The sequence below is a fragment of the Pipistrellus hanaki genome, assembly GCF_964339955.1.
Source record: "Pipistrellus hanaki genome assembly, chromosome: 15".
Taxonomy (NCBI): Eukaryota; Metazoa; Chordata; class Mammalia; order Chiroptera; family Vespertilionidae; genus Pipistrellus; species Pipistrellus hanaki.
In genome coordinates, this window is record NC_140517.1 from 13,848,795 (window position 1) to 13,866,845 (window position 18,051).

The window sequence follows — 18,051 nt, forward strand, 5'->3', positions numbered from 1 at the left end:
CAACTTTTTTTTCCCCCCGCCTGACCGTTGATGAAGTGTGTTCACACCGACTGACCTGCCGGGCCGCCTGGCCCCTGGCTGTGTGTGGTGTTATTCCATTTTATAATCGGGTCTCCTCTGCAGGCTCCTGACCCCACACATGTGTCCTCTCTGGGGACTGACCTGACTGCTGTGTGTCCAGTAGGAGAGCCTGGGGTTCCTGCCTTCAGGGCCCTTCCGGCCTCCCCAGGAACTCGTCCACATGCATGGAGCGGATAACCAGCGCTCAGGGCATCGGTGGGCAAGGAGGTGCTGGGAGATTGGGCTCTGCGTGCAGAGCAGCACTGAAGTGGAGATGGGACACTCAGAGGAGGAGCAGGATCTGGCTGACTGGACCGGAAGTAGACAAGGGAGGACATGGCACAAGCCACCACCACTACCCCCCCCCACACACACACACACATACACACACACACCCCACCCACTGTGGCCGAGACAAGGTTGGGGCAGGAGAAGTCGTGGGCGCTAAGTGGCCTAGTGGATGGCCTTCCTCTTGCACAGACAACTATGGGAATGATGTTTAGTACACATGTGTCAAACACAAGGCCCGCGGGCCAAATCCAGCCCGCCAGGCCTTGCAATGTGGCCCGCACCGCGCTGTCATCACTGCACTCTGCTGTCAGTTTATGACATTGTCAGTTTATGACTGTTCAGTAAACCATTCGGCCCGCGATTTAGGCTGGATTTTAGATTTTGGCCCCTTCTCTGATTGAGTTCGACACCCCTAAGTTAGAAGATTAATCATCCCTCATTGTTCCTATGAGGAAGCAAGAAGCAGGACAGACAGGCGGAATGAATGACTCTTAGGCTGGAAGGAAGACCTATAAAAATACTGTTACCTCAAGAGGAGTCTAGTATGTCATTGGTTCCTCCAGCCTGTGTTGTTATAGAATGATCTGGAAAGATCATGGAAAGTTTTAAGAGGTAAAGCCTTTCAAACACCTGTTAAAAGTGTATGTAGAGTCTGTCTTCATACAGAGCAGGCTCCTGGACTTGAGATTCCAGGAAAGATTTTAAAAAGACGTCACCTGCCAATCGGTGTGGTGGTGAGCAACGGGCTGCATCCAGGACTGTAGCGGGTGTGTGTCTGGACGTGACCACACACCGGTGACATGTTAACGCTGACCCCACAGTCCCTGTGAGCATCCGGTGCCCTGGGCTGGCGGGACCTGCGTCCTCTCTGTCCAGCCGACAGCGATCTTTCCCCAGACGCCTCTCCACCCACCCTTTTGCTCAAAGACACTTCCCAGTGGGCATTCTTAGGGCCAGTTTTCCGGAACTCGGGTCTCCCTGGAAAAGTGCCGCCTGGTTCTCGGCACCGTGGGGAGCCCCCAGCACATGCCCTGCTGCGGACACTTCCCGTCCCGCCCCCGGCCCGGCCTGCGGGAGCAGAGGGGGCTTGTTGGCTACAAGGGGAGAATGCCTCGGTCGATGTGAACTAGCTGATGAGAAGCCTCCCAGGCATTTACCACTTAAAAATAGGTTTCAGAAAAATGTCTCCCCGACTGGCCTTGCGGCCACATTCCACGGGGAGTCCCTGGGGAGGGGCTGGCCCTCCGGGCAGAGGGCTGGGGTTTGGGCATAAAGTGGGAAGGGTGATACCGCCAAGCATCTCTCTTCTGGGCCCATCCGGGGTATGGTCCCTTCCTCGCAGATATCAGAGTTTGAAAATGGATGAAAGGGGGAGAGAGAGCCAGTTGCGTAGACAGCGGCTGTTCTCGGCAACATCGATCTTATAGGCCGACAGGAAGTGTGGGAAGAAAATACAGTGAGTGTGTGTGTGTGTGTAAGACTGAGACAACAGCTGCTGGACCCGTGTCTCCTGAGCACCGCCTGTGTGAGCGCCGTCACACCACTCATCGACACGGGTAGACATTTTACGTTTAGAACTGAAAGAGGGCCTCATTGTTGTTACCTGTGAAGAGGGGTGGTGTAGTTCTGACAGCCTGAGCCACTCGCCCGAGAGGCACCTGCGGCGTTGATTTTTCTGTCCCCCCTCTTTTGTGATCTTCTGAATGTTCTAGGCCAGGGATGGAGAACCTTCTTCCTGCCAAGGGCCTTTTGGATATTTGTGACACCATCCTCAAGCCCTAGAAAAAGGTTAGCTTAGAAGTTAACCAAACATTTACTCCGCTCACCCCCAATGCCTTGGCAGGGCCGGACCAAATGATTCCGAGGGCCCAGGGCCTGATATGGCCCGCGGGCGGGGCGTTCCCCACCCTGTCCGAGGCGTCCTCAGTATACCTGAGTCTCCCAGTTTAAATGTATCAGTTTAATAGGAAAAGAGCTGTTGAAAAGGAGCATAGCGACATTACACCTGCGTAAATACAGGTTTTTACAGGCTGTGGTCGAAACGGGAGGGTGGGGTGACAGTGACTGCTAAGCTCCGCTCTGCCTGGGGGTACTTTTTTTGTCTGCCTTTTTGGCGGACTCAAAGGGGAAGGGATACGTATTTTGGGGGCCCAGATACTAAAAAAAAAATTAAGTCACTCCGTACACTCGTGTGTAGTAATTATACCCTGCCAGAAGATTTTATTTAAACAAGCATACATATTAGCAAACACGTTTATTTTCTCGGTCTCAAATCGAACTACCTCAGTTCAAGGCGTGCCGAGCCCCGTGTGGGAGTCACGTGCTCAGAGGAATGGCTTGTGGAGGGCACGGGGGATCTCCTGGTGCCGTGGGCCCCAGAGGCGAGGACCAGAGCCTGGCTCAGGTGTGCTGGGGGAGACCTCGGGGGGGGGGGGGTGCCATTGCTCTGCCTGTGCAGCAGGCATGTCAGCCGGAGGGGAGGGCGCCCGGAGGGCTTCCAAGCAGGACGGACAGACGGATGGACGAACACCTGGGCCACGAGGGGGTTGGTGGGTAACGCGGGCGCTGCCAGGAGCCTGACCTTGTGTGGCCCGTGGACTGGGACCTCAGCGAGAGGAAGGGAATTCAGACCAGACGGGTCTCCAACAGCAAGTGAACGGCCAGGCGTATCCATGGAGCATGGCAGGGCTTCCACCGTTCACTCGGACTTCGGGCCAGTTGGTGAGGTGCCTGTTACTGGCCAGGAGCTGTGCCGAGCAGCGGGAGAGGCAGCTGTGCCTCAGCGGGAGGTGCAGTGAGGTAGTGCAGTGAGGCAGGCTCCGGGCCCAGCGGAGCGAATTTTGGGGAAGGAGTGGCTCAAGGGCCGGCCTTGTGCACAAAGGAGAAACCGGATCCCTCTGGCTGCCTGTGTATCTCCTGCTCCTCGCGGAGCCTCTGGAAAAGACCCAGCTCTCCTCGCATCGCTGCCCTCACCATACGAGACTGTTGATGTTTAAACGTCAGCAGCGTGACCCACCCCCGGAGCTTTAACAGCCAGTGAGGCGCCCTTTCCACACGGGCCTCCTTCCTCCGGCTCCCTGTTCCCGGAGGCCTCCGGTCTGGAGCAGGTGGTGGGTAGGCTTCGATCCAAGCCTCAGTGAGCTATCGAGGCTTCTAGATATTTCTTGGGCACTCAACTGACTCTGGCCCAGAGAGGACCAGCTTGCCAACTCACCGGCTAAGACAGTGGCCGTCACCTGCGCTTGCACCAGCGTTGCTGGCGAACTTGTGAGAACCCCAGCGTTCCTGTCGGGCCGGGCGGGGTCTGGTGGGTCCCCAGGAGCTCCGGTGCCGTCGGCCCTTTGAGAAACCCCCTGCTCCGAGCCACGCACCCCCCGGGAACAGGGGCTGCTCTGCTGGTGGGACACTCCTGTGAGCAGCCCTTTCTCTAAGGTAGGGGTGTCGAACTCAATCAGAGAAGGGGCCAAAATCTAAAATCCAGCCTAAATCGCGGGCCGAATGGTTTACTGAACAGTCATAAACTGACAATGTCATAAACTGACAGCGGAGTGCAGTGATGACAGCGCGGTGCGGGCCACATTGCAAGGCCTGGCGGGCTGGATTTGGCCCGCGGGCCTTGTGTTTGACACATGTGCTCTAAGGCCTCCCCAGTGGGCGCTCTTGCCAGTGTTCCCAGCAGGGGCAGATGTGAAGATGCACAGCAACCTCTGGGCGAGGGGAGCGGGCCCTCAGAGGCCCGGGCGGGCAGCCAGCCCCGGGCGGCCCCGGTGAGCATTCACACCCCGGCCGGCCATACCCTGCGACCTGCAAAGGTGCAGGGCCGTGTGAGGTGGGATTCCGGACCCTTCACTCTCCGTCACCTTGTCTGGGATGGTGCCAACTTCTCAAGGCCACGGCTGATCTCAGAAACAACCTCGCCCCTGGGGAGCGGCCGTTTCTTGGGCCCCCTCCCCAGCGTGGCCGTGAACGTCTAGATTGAGCCCGGTCTCCATCCTCTCCTGCTGGCTAGTGCTGGGACCTCATGATCTGGAAACGGTGTTGAGATGAGGGTGCTCCTATGAAGTGACCACCTTAGGGAGACCCAACAGTCGCCCAGAGACCCTCAGCCCAGCCGCGCTCCCTCCGGTCTCGGAGCAGCGCCTGCCCGCTGGAATGATTAATTGATGTCCTCCACTCTGCCGGACAATTAAGGGGAGCAGGAGAAGGAGGGGACGGTCTTCAGTGAGACCTAAATTGGCACCACATTGTTTTCTGTTAATCTATTTTGTTTTCTGTCCGTCTGTCCCCCGGGAAGGGTGCCTGGCTGCTTGCTGAAGCATGCATAACTAATGTCCTCATTACGGGCTGATCTGTTTATCAGGGCCCTGCGAGGAGGAGGCCGGGCCTGCCAAGCCCAGGCGTGAGCTAGGGGCTGCGCCCTCCCTCCGGGCCGGGGCCCCACCTCATTAAGCCGGTCCGGGCTATTGATTGGGAAGCCTGTGTTTGGAAGAGTCTTACTTACTCCATGCATTACCTTGACAGATTGATCAGATCTGATTGAGAACCTCTTAAAGGAACGAACAGCCGTAATGGGAAAGTTGGACTCTGTCATCTGTTAGGATGATTCTGGGAGCAAGAAGAACACGGCTGACATCTTGGAGCAATTGTATTTACAATTAACATGGCTGAAAACGATTGCCTCTATTGATCCCCCCTTCCTGCAATTACAGCCCCATTGTTTACATTCCAGCACTTCGGTTATAAAAAGGAAATTCAATAATTATTGCATTATTTAAAGTTAAAGTGCCACGGAGTTTGCTGGCCTCGCTCGCCGGTTGATTTAACGTTCAGTAAAATCCACGCCGAGCTCTCCATCTTGAGGCCGAACAATATCAGCTTTTAATGAGACTTAAAAAAAAGGGGGGGATGGGGGGGCAAGAGAGCAAAACCCGGAGCCCAGGGTGTTTGTCTGGGTCATTTGTTGGGGGAACCCGAGAGCAGGGCAGAGACACTAGCTGTGTCATCCTTCCCAAAACCGCGCGCCCTGTTGCCACGTGGCCGCCCGCTCTGGAGCCGGCCACCCTGGACTCAGGCTCAGCTGGATGTCCTCCAAGAGGCATTTTTCTCTGTTCGCTCTCCCGGTCCCTGGTCCCTGGTCCCAGCCCCGCAGGCATCGATCTCTCCTTCAACTTTGAACAAAACCCAAGGAATGTAAGGAGAAGCGGACCGGTGTCTTAGCGGCCAGGACTCGGGCAGTCAGAGCCGTCTGTTCCGGGGAATTTTCCTCCTCTGCCTCATCACTTCCTCCTTTCCTCTTCGAAGGGAAAAGCGAAATCAAAACCAAGCCCCGCTTCTCAGGAAGAAGTGGGCGTGTGTGTGCTCGCTGCTCCCCCTCTCATGCCCGTGTCTCCCGGACGGCAGGTGACGAGGGCATTTGTCAGCGGACCGTGGGAGCGCCACAGCCATGCAGCCGCAGCCGGGACGCTCAGGGGCGTGGGGCGAATTGTAAAGACCATTTTACTCTTCTCGTATTTGGCTTACATCCTGCCCCGGGCCCAGGTCCAGCAAGACACCTGGACAGGTGCGCTCAGCAGGATGCGAGCCCGAGAGGAGAAAGGGGTGCCCGGTGCCCCAGGACCGAGAGTCCCGCCTTCAGCGGCAGCCCGGGGATTCTGGACCGCAGGTGTGAGGGGCCGGGGAAGGTGCAGAGAGCCAGCCCCGGCTTTCATGATGTGTCTGGGGCGGGCCAGTGGCAGGCAGCTGCTTCCGTGCAGCTTTTGCATTCAGCAGGTGAACTTGTGTGTGCGGGCGTCGCATGATTGATCCAGTGCGGTCTGGGATCGAGTCTGAAACACTCGAGGGAGAAGGTGGCCGCCCTGAAAGAGTCCTTCTGATCGGGGACTGTCTCCGTGGCTTCTGAGTGGGACCTCCGTTCCCTGGAGTCGCCGTCCCAGCCCGAGCAGTGCTTCTCAGAGTGTGGTCCCCGCCGCAGTCAGTGTCACCTGGGGGGGGGGGGGGGGTGAGGAACGCATGCTGCAGGCCAGGCAGAAGCCTGTGGCACAGCAAACCCGCCAGGTGCCCCGATGGGAAGCCGGGTCAGAGCCGCCGTCGGGAACGCCGTCGGCATCACTGACCAGGCCTGCGGCGCCGCGCCTGCCAGCGGAGGGGCCGGCAGATCGGGGCTCACGGTAAGGACGCCGCCCTCGCCAGGCCTCTGGGCCGCCCTTCCGTCTCCCGAAGCACCTCACACGTTTTCTCGTGTGGCGTTGGAAGCTGCCTCTGAGGGATGTTCAGAGATGCTCGGGCAAGTACGGACATCTCCGTCTGACAGACGAAGCCACGCCCTGTGTTGACCACCAGGGACGCATGTTCTCCGCGGGGCCGACTGTCCTGGGATTAGAGATACAAATAAGCAAGATTCGGGGGATGAGGTGTCCGCCACCCACCTCAGGGGAGCTTCCCCGTCTTCCCGGTCCTCACCCAGGATGCTGGCGGACGTGACAGAGAACACGGGCCCAGATCTTCGTTGTCTGGCACCCAGATGGGCAAAGAGCAAGCCGATACGGTTTTGTGGGAAGGACACGGGTTTGTGGTGTGGTTCTGCCCATGACTCTGCTTGCACCAGCGGCGTCACCTTAGGCAAGTGACTTAATGAAACCGAAGCAGGAGAAGTTGGCCCCGGGGCTGCTCAGTGTCCTTTCCATGTCACAGTTCCTGTAGATCCCAGTTCCTGTCAACCAGGAACTTCTCTTGGGGCTGGCGTGGGGGGGGAGGGGGGTTGGAAGAACGGTTATAATGGAAGGAAGCGAGTTCAGTAGATGTTCCTTTCCATCCCTCATCCCAGAGCTTAACTGACTTGGACGATAACGATAGGAATAACCACCGTATTCATTATGGAGACTCACAGCGTAAGTCACACCCTGTTTTGACCACCAGCGGCGTAAGCACCGGATGGGAATGACCTCTTCGGATCTTCCCAGCGGCGCCGTGAGGGGGCGCTGTTGCCCGGGATTGCAGATGAGGAAACCGAGGCCCAGCAGTCATAACCTATGGGGGTGGGGGGGCACGGGGAGTGAGCGGCAGAGGGGGGGCTTCCACCGGCTCTGAATCCCGGCTGCGTCTAAACCACCGTTGACATCCGGGGGAGCTGGGCCGTGAGAGGAAGGTCCTGGCGAAGGGGGGCGCTCGGGCCCTGGGAGCTTCCGGTCGGTCCTGGAGGCCGGTCAGGCTGATGCCAGCCTGTGGGACCCACGTGGCTGTCTGACGCGCCCACATCCCTCCCTCGGCCTCCGAGCCCCGCATCCAGATGCTTCGTTTGCCATCGTGGACCTCAGCTGTTGTTCCGCCCGTGACCCCAGGCTCTGCCGGGCCTTCATAAGGGGGGATGCCGGCCGCCCCTGGAGCTTTCCCGCCGAGGGAGCTGGTGGAACCTGCCAAGTGAAGGGATCTGCCTTCAGAGCGTCCATCGCGCCCTGTGGGTGGTCACAGATTTACGCCATTACTCCTCCTTCTAGAACTTACTCCCCTTCTCTGGAGGGAGCACCAGATTGAGACTCTGGAATCGGGAAATGTCATAGACAGGACATGTATGGTTTTGTGGGAAGAGATCAGGGCTGGGCTGTCTTGACTTCAGCCTGGGAGCTGGGATACGGAGAGCTAGCATCATGCCCTGGTCCGCGGACAAGGAGCCTGGCCTAGAAACCGGAAAATAGGTCAGAAAGTGGACTGATCCAAGGGAACGCTCTCCTTTCCTTTCACTTCCTCTGTAAACCGTGGCGGGGGCTCGCTGCTTTTGGCATCGGCCGGGCTCCCGCGGCGAGGAGCGGGACTAAATTAGCATGCGCCGAGGATGAGGGCATGTGTGGGTGAGAGCCAGCGTGGAACAGAAAACGCATATATATATATATATATATATATATATATATATATATATATGTATGTATATATATATATATATTTAGGCTGACCTTCCGGAAGCCTTCCTGAGAAATGTGCCTTTAAATTTAGAACTGTAGCACAACCTCTGATTAAAAAAATTAAAATGAACTGTAACCCAGCCGCTGATTAAAAAAAAAAAAAAAAAAAAAAGTCACCACGCCATGCCTGGCTGAGTTACACCTGAAACAACTCCTTTTTTGTGCATTCGCGGTGAACAGCTGGGTCTGGGAGGTCAGCCCTGTGTTCCAGGCTCCTCTGCGGTCAGGGCGGCACAGCTGGGCAGCTGGGGCCTTGGCCTCCAGCCCCGAGCCCCGGTCCTGCCTCCTCCGCGCCCCCTGCGGCCTTGGGGGCGTCATGCGACTCCCCTGAGCGTGGGTTCCTCCGAGGACAGGCGCTGGGGAGGCACGGGGAGTGTGGGGCCGTCAGGAGGAGAGGGGGTATGAGAAGTGTGTGCCGAGCATGGAAACACCGTCCATTCCACCTCACTCACTCCCCTCCTTCGTCGGGGGAGGCGGGGAATTAGCCAACCTGCTCTGGATCCGCGCCTTCCCGTCCCGCCTCCCCGGGCCTGTCAGTGGGGTTTTCCCGGTCCTTGCCTGAGGGGAGGAGCCGAGTCCCTGGCTCCCTGGGTTGATGGTTTTGCCTCCTGAGACATCCCGATCTAGAACCTTCCTTTTATGGCTTGAGAGGCCCTTCCACCTGCCCTGGCCTGGGTTCTAGTCAGAGCCCAACAGGTACCTCCCGGGAGCCTTGCCGGATGCCCCTGGGCGGGAGGGGGCGCGTCTCGGCTCTGAGAGGGCCGTCTGGCATCCCCGGGGTGGCCCTACCCCCTCAGAGAGCCTCCTCCGTCCGTCCGTCCGTCCGGAATGGAACGGACGTGCGCTGTGTGCACAGAGGGCGTGAGGGGCGTGGGGGTGCGTGTCCCCGTGAACAGCTGCTACTCCCCCAAGAAGCTCCCGTGAACAGGCGCTACTCCCCCAAGAAGCTCCCGTGAACAGGCGCTACTCCCCCAAGAAGCTGCATCTGTCAGGCCCGTGGGTGTCGGGACGCACGCCGTCCGTTTCCGCCTTCAAAGGAGGCTCTGACGAAGCTGATCGATACTTTGCATTCCATGCGTGAAAAGCCAGACGTTAGAAGCTTCCTATCGGGGAGGAGGAGAGAGCCGGCCACCCCTCCAGATTTATAGAGATCAATGTCCTCTGACAGCAGTTGGTTCGTTTTCCTGGGAAACAAGTAGCAGGAACACGTTTTTTTTGATTTTCCCGATGAATTATTTTCCTAACAAGAGCCCTTCTTCTCGTCTCTCTGACTCTCAGGCCCCGGCCAGGGTGAACGAGGGTAACATGTTAATGGGGCGTCGAGTCCCACACAGTAACATGGCTGCCTTTTTTTTTTTTTTTCTTCTCTTCCGTCGTTAATTATTCATTTCCTTTTTTGTTTTCGACCTTACGTGCCAGGCTCATTCTTGGAGGGGCCTGTCACTATGGAAAGGGCGTCTCCATTCCGAGTTCTAGACTGCAGGCCCCGAGGGAAGGTGCGAGATGAGGCCAGGTCAGGAGCACAGGGTGGCACCTTCAGCTAAACCACAACGGGACCGGCATTTTCAGAAATAAAGAGCCCAGCAGGGCCCGAAAGGGGTGCAGGACCGGCACGGGGTCCCTGCCAGCGCCGGGCACCCATCCTGCGTGTCACACGCCTCGCTGCTGCCAGGAGGGCAGGGCGGCTGCTCTGGGCAGGACGCCGGCACCTGGGGGAAGCAGGGGCTCCTGGGCGCTCTCCTGCTTCCGTTTCTGGGCCGAACGGGGTGCTTGCTCCTCACTGGCCATCGTGCTCCCCGGAGCTTTCCGAGCACAGAGCCTGCTGCCCCGTGTGGGCGTTTCTCTCAGTGGGAAGGGCTGTCCTTTGCAGGTCACAGCACCCAGCGCTCGGCAGCACCTTTTACACCAGCCAGTGAGACGGGGGGTGGGAGGGGGGTCACAGAGGCCCTCGGTGATGGGCGGGGACTGTGTGCGTTCCGGTGGGCCGCACTTCCAGTCTCCTGTACCAGAGGGCTCTTCCTGCCTTCACTGACCAGCTGGCCCTGCTTCCTGATTGCTTTGTGGGCAGATGCTAACTTAAAAAAAAAAAAGTGATTGAATTTATTAGGGTGACATTAGTGAATAAAATTATAAAGGCTACAGGTATATATTCTATAAGCCATCATCGGTATATTGTGTGGCCTGTTCTCCACCCCAAGTCCCGCCTCCTCCATCACCATGGATTCCCCTTTCTCTCTTCTGCCCTCCTCCTTCTCTTCTGGCCACTCCACACTGCTGTCAATGCCTGTGGATTTTTTTTTATTCCTGTGCCTAATCCCTTCGCCCTTTTCACCCAGCCCCCCAAGTCCCCTCCCCTCCGACAGCTCTGTATCTGCGAGTCTGTTTCCACATTATTTGTTAGTTTATTTTGTTCATTAGGTTCCACATACAAGTGAAACCACGTATACCTGTCTTCTCTGACCGGCTTATTCCACTTACACAATTCTGTCCAGGTCCATCCATGTGGCTGCAGAGGGAAGGTTTCCTTGTTTTCTTATGGCCAAGTAGTAATTCCATTGTGCAAGTGGAATTTAATGCCTTAATTTAATGCCTCCTTTTGAGTGAGCCAGTGATTTTTCCCTGGTCCAGCATGTGGTATAGTCTCGCACTAGAGGCCCATTGCACGAAATGTGTGCACTTGGGGTGGGGGGTGGGAGGGTGTCCTGAAGCCTCACCTGCCTCCTCCTGAAGTCTGGGAGCCCTCAAGGGATACCCAGCTAATGCAAGGAGTGAAGGGGCGGTCCTGAGCTGTCAGTCAGACATCCCCCCCTAGCGCTGCTCTGGAAGCAGGAGAGGCCCCTGCCACTGCCACTGTGCTTGCCCGCCATGAGCCCGACTTCGCCAGCCATGAGCCCACTTCTGGCTGAGCGGCACTCTGCCTGTGGGAGCCACTGACCATCAGGGGGAAGCTCCTGTGTTGAGTATTTTCCTCCTGGTGGTCAGCGAGCATCATAGCAACCGGTTGATCCGCTGTTTGGTCAATTTGCATATTAGCCCTTTATTATATAGGATTGGTATTCCAGCCACAGAATTGCCCCCCCCCCCCCCTCACGTTCCTTAGAATGTCCTCTCAAGTCCCCGCTGCTGCTGCTGTTTTCATCATCTGCAGATGCAGCACCTGGGGTGGGACAATTCTGTGTGTGTGTGTGTGTGTGTGTGTGTGTGTGTGTGTGTGGTGTCTAACATGTAGGCACGTAGAATCAACCAAAAGCCAGACCCTGCCCAGTGGGTTCAGCAGCCATTTTCTTTGGTTCTAAAGCAGCACGCAAACCACAGTTGATGTTGTCCTTTGTGTTTTTGTTGTTGTTTTTTTTAAACTATACACCTAACCCACATGTGTCAAACACAAGGCCCGCGGGCCAAATCCGGCCGGCCAGGCCTTGCAATGTGGCCCGCACCGCGCTGTCATCACTGCACTGCGCTGTCAGTTTATGACATTGTCAGTTTATGACTGTTCAGTAAACCATTCGGCCCGCGATTTAGGCTGGATTTTAGATTTTGGCCCCTTCTCTGATTGAGTTCGACACCCCTAATCTAACCTGACAGAGGTGAGCAGAGAGAACACGGAGTAAAAGCGATGGAGAAAGCTCCAGGATGGACGGGCTCTGTGATCGGGGGGCGAGAGGCCTGGGGGCGGAGGGTTCCCGTTGGAGAAGCGTCCCCATCCCGGTGAGGAGAGCAGGAGCTCCGACAGCAGGCGCTGCCTTCACGGATGCTCCACTGGGGCTCGGGCCGTCGTGGATTCTTCATATATTACAGTGACTTTAATTAAATACATTGTGATCCCAACTGAGGGTATTCTAATTAGCTGGGTCAGGAACAAATTATTCTCCCTCCTCCTCCAAATGAAAACATCTCCTGGCTTCTGCAGGGAGAGCATGTCCTTGGCTGACGAGCTTGCCCCGTGGAGTCCTCCCGGGCCTCTCCGGTGCCCCCCCCCCCCCCCCCCCCCACTGCTGCTTCTCATTACGCTGCTTCCAAAGGTGGAATTCTGAGGACAAGGGGAGGGAGGGTGCTGCTCGGGAGCGGGGAGGGCATCTGGCCAACGGGGTCAGGGCGTTGACCCCCTCGTGGCCTGGGAAATGGCCAGATGGTGTGGAGGAGGCCGCGGAGGTCAGGGCCCTGCTGCGAGCTCGGGGTCCCTGTTTGCACCAGGCCGGGCAGCCTTTGAAACCCCGAGTGAGAATGCACAGACTGTGGTGAGAACAGCGTCTGTCACCCGCAGGTCAGCGGCAGGAGACGCGGGGGGTGAGTGCAGGTTTGGGATGGGGTGTCACCTTTGAAAGCAGGTGTTTTCCTGGCAGCTGAGCAATAGTGTGTTCCGTGTGTGTGTGTGTGTGTGTGTGTGTGTGTGTGTCTTGGAGAATGAACTGGAAGTGCAAACACAAGCTCGGAATTTTGAACAAGGCTTTTGTGCGGGGTCTCTGAGAGAGGACCCCAAAGGCTCCCCAGACCAGGGTCCCTGGGAGAGGCCATGGCTGTCTGCCCTCCTTCCTTCTCTTCTTCCCCATTGCGGGGGTCGTTGGGGGTGCCGTTTCCCTTCCCAGTGGCTCTGGGTGGCAGAACAGAGAGCCCGGGGCCGCGCCGAGAGTGCCGATGGCCAGGAGCTGGAGGGGAGACCGGCTGCTGTAAAGCAGAGCCCGCAGGACGGCGTTCATGTCGTCAGGATTCACACCGAGCGGTCCCCCAGGAGCCCGCGAGCCTCCGGACAAACGACACTAGGTACCTTGACTCGTACCCGGTTCCTTTTGGCCACGGTATCCTTCCTTCCGGCTCTGCGGCCAGAAACCCCAGCCATCCCTAAAAGGGCCCTCGCGTCCATGTTAAAGCGTGCCGCGTACGCCTCAGCGCCTTCCCTACCGGGAGGAAGTCCCGTTTCGCAGGAAGGTGCGGGCCCTGGGGTCAGGCTTACCGCTCTCGCTCCGGTGGCAGACCTCATGGTCTCACCGCAGTGCCTCCATGGATCGGGTGCTCTGGGTCCCGTGTCACTTCCCCAGTTGTCTCTCATTCGGGCCGTTATTGTGGAGGCTTTAACAGGTGTAACTTCTCGGTGACCAGGACCGCAGTCCCTGGCGCCGGATCTCCCGTCCCACGTTCATCTCTTTCCTTACGTCCGCGCACCGGGCCCTCTCCCGGGAGAACGGGCCATAGCGGCTCACCCCCCTCCAGTCCTCGGCCAGGATCCTCGTCTCCGAGGACGCACACTGCAGATAAACCACAGCTCACATTCAATGTTTTTATTCCTTTTTCTTTTTATTGGTTTCAGAGGGGAAGGGAGAGGGAGAGAGAGAAACATCAACGATGAGAGAGAATCATTGATTGGCTGCCCCCCTGCCCGCCCCACACTGGGATGGAGCCTGCTCCTCGGGCGTGGGTCCTGACCGGGAACGGAATTGTGCCCTCCTGGTTCACAGAAACAGAACTCAACCCCTGAGCCACGCGGGCCTGGCAAGACAGCGCAGATCTGTTTCAAGAAGAGTAGCTTTTTATTTTAAGTTGTTGCAGTTTCTTGAACAAGTTAGCCTTGAGCTCGCTCCTTCTCTGAACTCCTTCTGGTTGGGACATGGCACTTGAGTGGCTGCTACTGGTGGAGACATTGGCAAGTGCCCCGGCTCTGCCCTCAGCTGTGTGACCTCACCCGCTTTGTGGGGAAGGGCTTTCTCTCTTGGCACCTGGAGGGCCCTTCACGCTCCTGCCTGCGGACTAGTTGCGCCTGTGTACGTGCCTGAGGGCCTTAGCCTGCTCCCCCTCCCCTGACACACACACCCACACACACACACACACACACACACACACCCACACACACACACACACACACACTGAGTTTTCTGCAGCACGTACTTGCGTACTCACATTGGCTCCTCCAGGGAGGTGGGAACGTGCTCCTGCACGGTCTCCCGGTTCTGGGAGCGTTGGACGTGCGCCTGGGAGCAATGAGCCCGGAGCCGCGCCCTTTGTAGGCAGTGCTGGTGGGCCCCGTGCCCGGCATTCCGACCATGCTGCTTTCCCGGGGTCTGACTGTCACCGGACCAGACACGGGGGTCGGGGTGTGTGCAGACACGGGGGTCGGGGTGTGTGCAGACACGGGGGTCGGGGTGTGTGCAGACACGGGGGTCGGGGTGTGTGCAGACACGGTGGTCGGGGTGTGTGCTTCGAACGGGACGGGCGCGGGGCAGGCGGGGGAGCAGCAAGGTGACTTCCGAGGCACCTGCCGTGCGCTCTGCGCAGCGACTCGGACCCGGCTTCCGGGGCTGTGGGCGAGGAGGGAGAGAGGGACAGGTGGTACCGTGAACCCGTTAGACGCTTCCATCGTCTGAATGTCCTCCTCCAGGAGGGTGCTGAGAGTCAGGGCGTGGTGCCCTCCTTCCCGCAGACTGGCCGGCTGGCGTGGGTCAGTCACGCTCTTCGGAGCCGTGTCCCTGCTCTGGGTGCGCCCAGCGGGCCATGGGGAGCGAAGGGGGCGGCCTGTCTGTGTGCCCAGAGCCAGCATGTCCGTCCCCTCACGGCGCCCAGAAAGGGCCTTTGCTTTTTCATCCTCGAGGAGGCCTGGAAACGTTGTGGATGTTGTCCCTGGGAAATCTCTGTCTCCTCTGAGGCGTGGGCGCCGGGCCTGCTGCCCTGCACCCGGACTTAGCCCTGCGTGGCCCGCCTCCAGCCGGCCCATGGCTCCCCGGGGTCAGCGCCAGGCCCACAGACACCACCCAGCGCAGTGTGACCGTCCGCGCGGAGCCGGGTGGCCCTGAGATGTTGGCAGGGAACTGAGTGGGGAGAAATGTATGTTTCTGTCTTTGTTGTTGTTGTTTTTTAGTTCTCCCAATAGACTGTAGTTCTTAATACAAACACTCGGCCTTCTTCCTCGGCTTGTGTCACTGACCTCGGGGTGGGGGTGGGGGATCTGTCCAGGCCCTGGGACCTTACGTCCAGGCCGTCCTTAGACTCACGCTCGCTGCACAGGGCCCGGCAGCTCCAGCTCAGGCTGGCAGGACCTCCAGTCTCTGTGGTAGCTATGCAGCCGTGGTGGTTTTCAGAGCAGCCCTGGACGATCCTTGTCATGTACGTGGCTGAGTTCCCTTGAAACTTTATTTACAAAAGCAGTCAGCAGGCGGGATTGGCCTGTGGGCTGCGGTTTGCTGACCCCTGACCTCCACCAGGCAGGCTGCGTTGGAGAAAGGAAGGGGAACCTTCCGTCACTGGGCCAGGAACATGGATATGCTGAGAAAGGTCCAATCCATTCGAATTTGCAGCCCCGTGAAGAGCACAGGGGAGGGGACGCTGGGCCGGGGGGGCTGGGGGTGAGGAGACACAGGAATGCGAGCAGCTTGCTGCCTGTCCTCCGGGAACTGCTGGAGAAGGCACCATGCGGCGGGTGAGGGGGGCACAGAACAAACCCTCTAAGGCAGGGGTCTTCAAACTACGGCCCGCGGGCCACATGCAGCCCGCAGAGGAGTCTGATCCTGCCCGCCAGGTTTTTTGGGCAGTGAGTGCAGCCGAGGTGTTACAGTAGGAATTAGTAGTTCATATAGTCCGGCCCTCCAGCTCTCTGAGGGACCGTGATCTGGCCCCCACTTTAAAAAGTTTGAAGACCCCTGCTCTAAGGAATCATATCGGCCTGCAGCCAGGACGGCGGTGGGCACGTGGCTGTGGGCTCAGGGTGGGGGTGGGCACGTGGCTGTGGGCTCAGGGCGGGGGTGGGCACGAGGCGGCGGGCTCAGGGTGGGGGTGGGCACAGGGCGGCGGGCTCGGGGTGGGGGTGGGCACAGGGCGGCGGGCTCAGGGTGGGGGTGGGCACAGGGCGGCGGGCTCATGGTGGGGGTGGGCACAGGGCGGCGGGCTCGGGGTGGGGGTGGGCACAGGGCGGCGGGCTCGGGGTGGGGGTGGGCACATGGCGGCGGGCTCAGGGTGGGGGTGGGCACGTGGCGGCGGCGGGCTCAGGGCGGCGATGGGCTCTGAGTGGCTAACCCAGGCGTGTCCTGTCCGTCTCCTCCGCCCCGGCAGCACCTGCAGCAGCACGAGAGCAGCGTGGAGGGCGAGAGCTGCTACTACCACTGCGTCCTGTGCAGCTACTCCACCAAGGCCAAGCTCAACCTCATCCAGCACGTGCGCTCCATGAAGCACCAGCGCAGCGAGAGCCTGCGCAAGCTGCAGCGGCTGCAGAAGGGCCTGCCCGAGGAGGACGAGGACCTGGGCCAGATCTTCACCATCCGCAGGTGCCCGTCCACCGACCCAGGTGAGTGGCCCCGCCGGCCGGAGTGTCCCGGGGGCGGCCCCCGGCCGCGGGGGCGGCGGTCCCGCACCCCACGTCCGCGGCTGGCCGCGCCGGCCGCCATTGCATTCTGGAAGGAACGTGCGTGGAGTGTTGCTTTTTTTTTTTTTAAAAAAAAAAAGGAACTTAGGACCATTTCCATTCTGGTATCACAAGCCACTGTGGATGTGGCGTATTGCTTCACATTGTGCATCGCACAGGTGCCAAGCTGTGTCTTGTTCGATATTAGGACAGTCAGTGGGCTCACGTCTGGCCTGGGAGGATCCAAACAAAGACTGGTTACAAGCATTATTATTGTATTTGAAAGCGACCCCGGTTGCCCCGTGACTCAGTGCTGCCTGTTACTTCACGGAGCCAAGCCTCCCCCCCCCCCCACCCCCCAGTCCTGTCAGCTCGCCCGCAGTCCCCTTCCCTGCGCCCCGGCCTCCCCTTGTGACTCACCACCCAGCGACCACGCTCGCCGGAATCACCCCTCTGCTGTGTCGTCAGACTTCCCGTCCCTCTCTCTCAGCTTGGGAACACAGGACAGTCGCTTGCCTCTTGAGAAACAGCAAAGCAAAGGCCCTCCCTCAGTCCTGCGTCCCGCCCTCCGCCCCCGGAGAAGCTGCAGGGCTCTGGAGGGCCTGTCCTCACTGGTCATCCCCAGCACGCCTCATGCCGCCTCGGTCCGTGTCCTCCTGGAGAGGGCCCCTGGGCCTTGGGTTTACCGTCTCCCCTCCCACCCCCAGTGGCTCCCGCTGGCCGGCTCTCCCCTCTCTGCGGTCTCTGAAATCGTTGCCCGCTCCGTCTCGAATCTCCCTCCCTTCTCCGGGCGCTCAGGTGTGCTCCTTCCTCATCCTCCTGCTCCTCCTGGCCGTCCTCCGGCTGCCCAGGCGCTGGCCTCCCCGGGGTAGGCCGGCCCCGGCTCCCAGCCTCAGGAGGCTTGGCTCTGCTGGCCCTGCCAAGGGCCCTGTAAGCAGCCCCGGGTTCTCACCGGTGCCGCCCTGCAGGCTGAGCTCAGGGTGTCCGTCCACACTCTCCTCCCAGGGGCTCGCTGCTGAGCGACCTGGGCCAGAGGGGACGGGGGCCATCCTCCTCCCTCCACCGCCTGCAGCTCCCTCTCTGCCCCGGGGCCATCGGGCTGAGGGGGGGTTTAGTTTTAACGTTATCGAATCGCACACTTGTAGAGCGTCTAAAGGCAAAAATTACAGCCCTTATGGAAAATGGCGTGACCCTCCCTCATCCCGCTCCCCTGAGCAATGGCTTCCAGGTTTTAGCTGGGTTTGTGTGACTTATTTCCATATGGACTGACATGCTTCTATTACTATTTTTCATTGGTTTTCAAGTTTAAGGCATGTCTTGGCTTTCTACACTGGAAGATGGCGATTTCACTAGCATGGCGTTCTATAAATGCACTCACTTGTACCCACTCACACACGCCCTGTCTGCAAACACACACACACA

The 18,051-nt window shown here is 58.9% G+C and overlaps 1 protein-coding gene across 6 annotated transcripts in view; it reads left to right on the forward strand.

Moving 5' to 3' along the window:
- The window catches only part of ZFHX3 (zinc finger homeobox 3), a 239,300-nt gene that overhangs the window by 133,121 nt on the left and 88,128 nt on the right, over window positions 1-18,051 (forward strand). For all 6 annotated transcript variants that reach the window (XM_084906952.1, XM_084906955.1, XM_084906956.1 and 3 more), the window contains one exon: window positions 16,341-16,572. In XM_084906952.1, coding sequence (XP_084763078.1) covers window positions 16,341-16,572 — 232 coding nt within the window. The remainder of the gene's footprint in view (window positions 1-16,340; window positions 16,573-18,051) is intronic.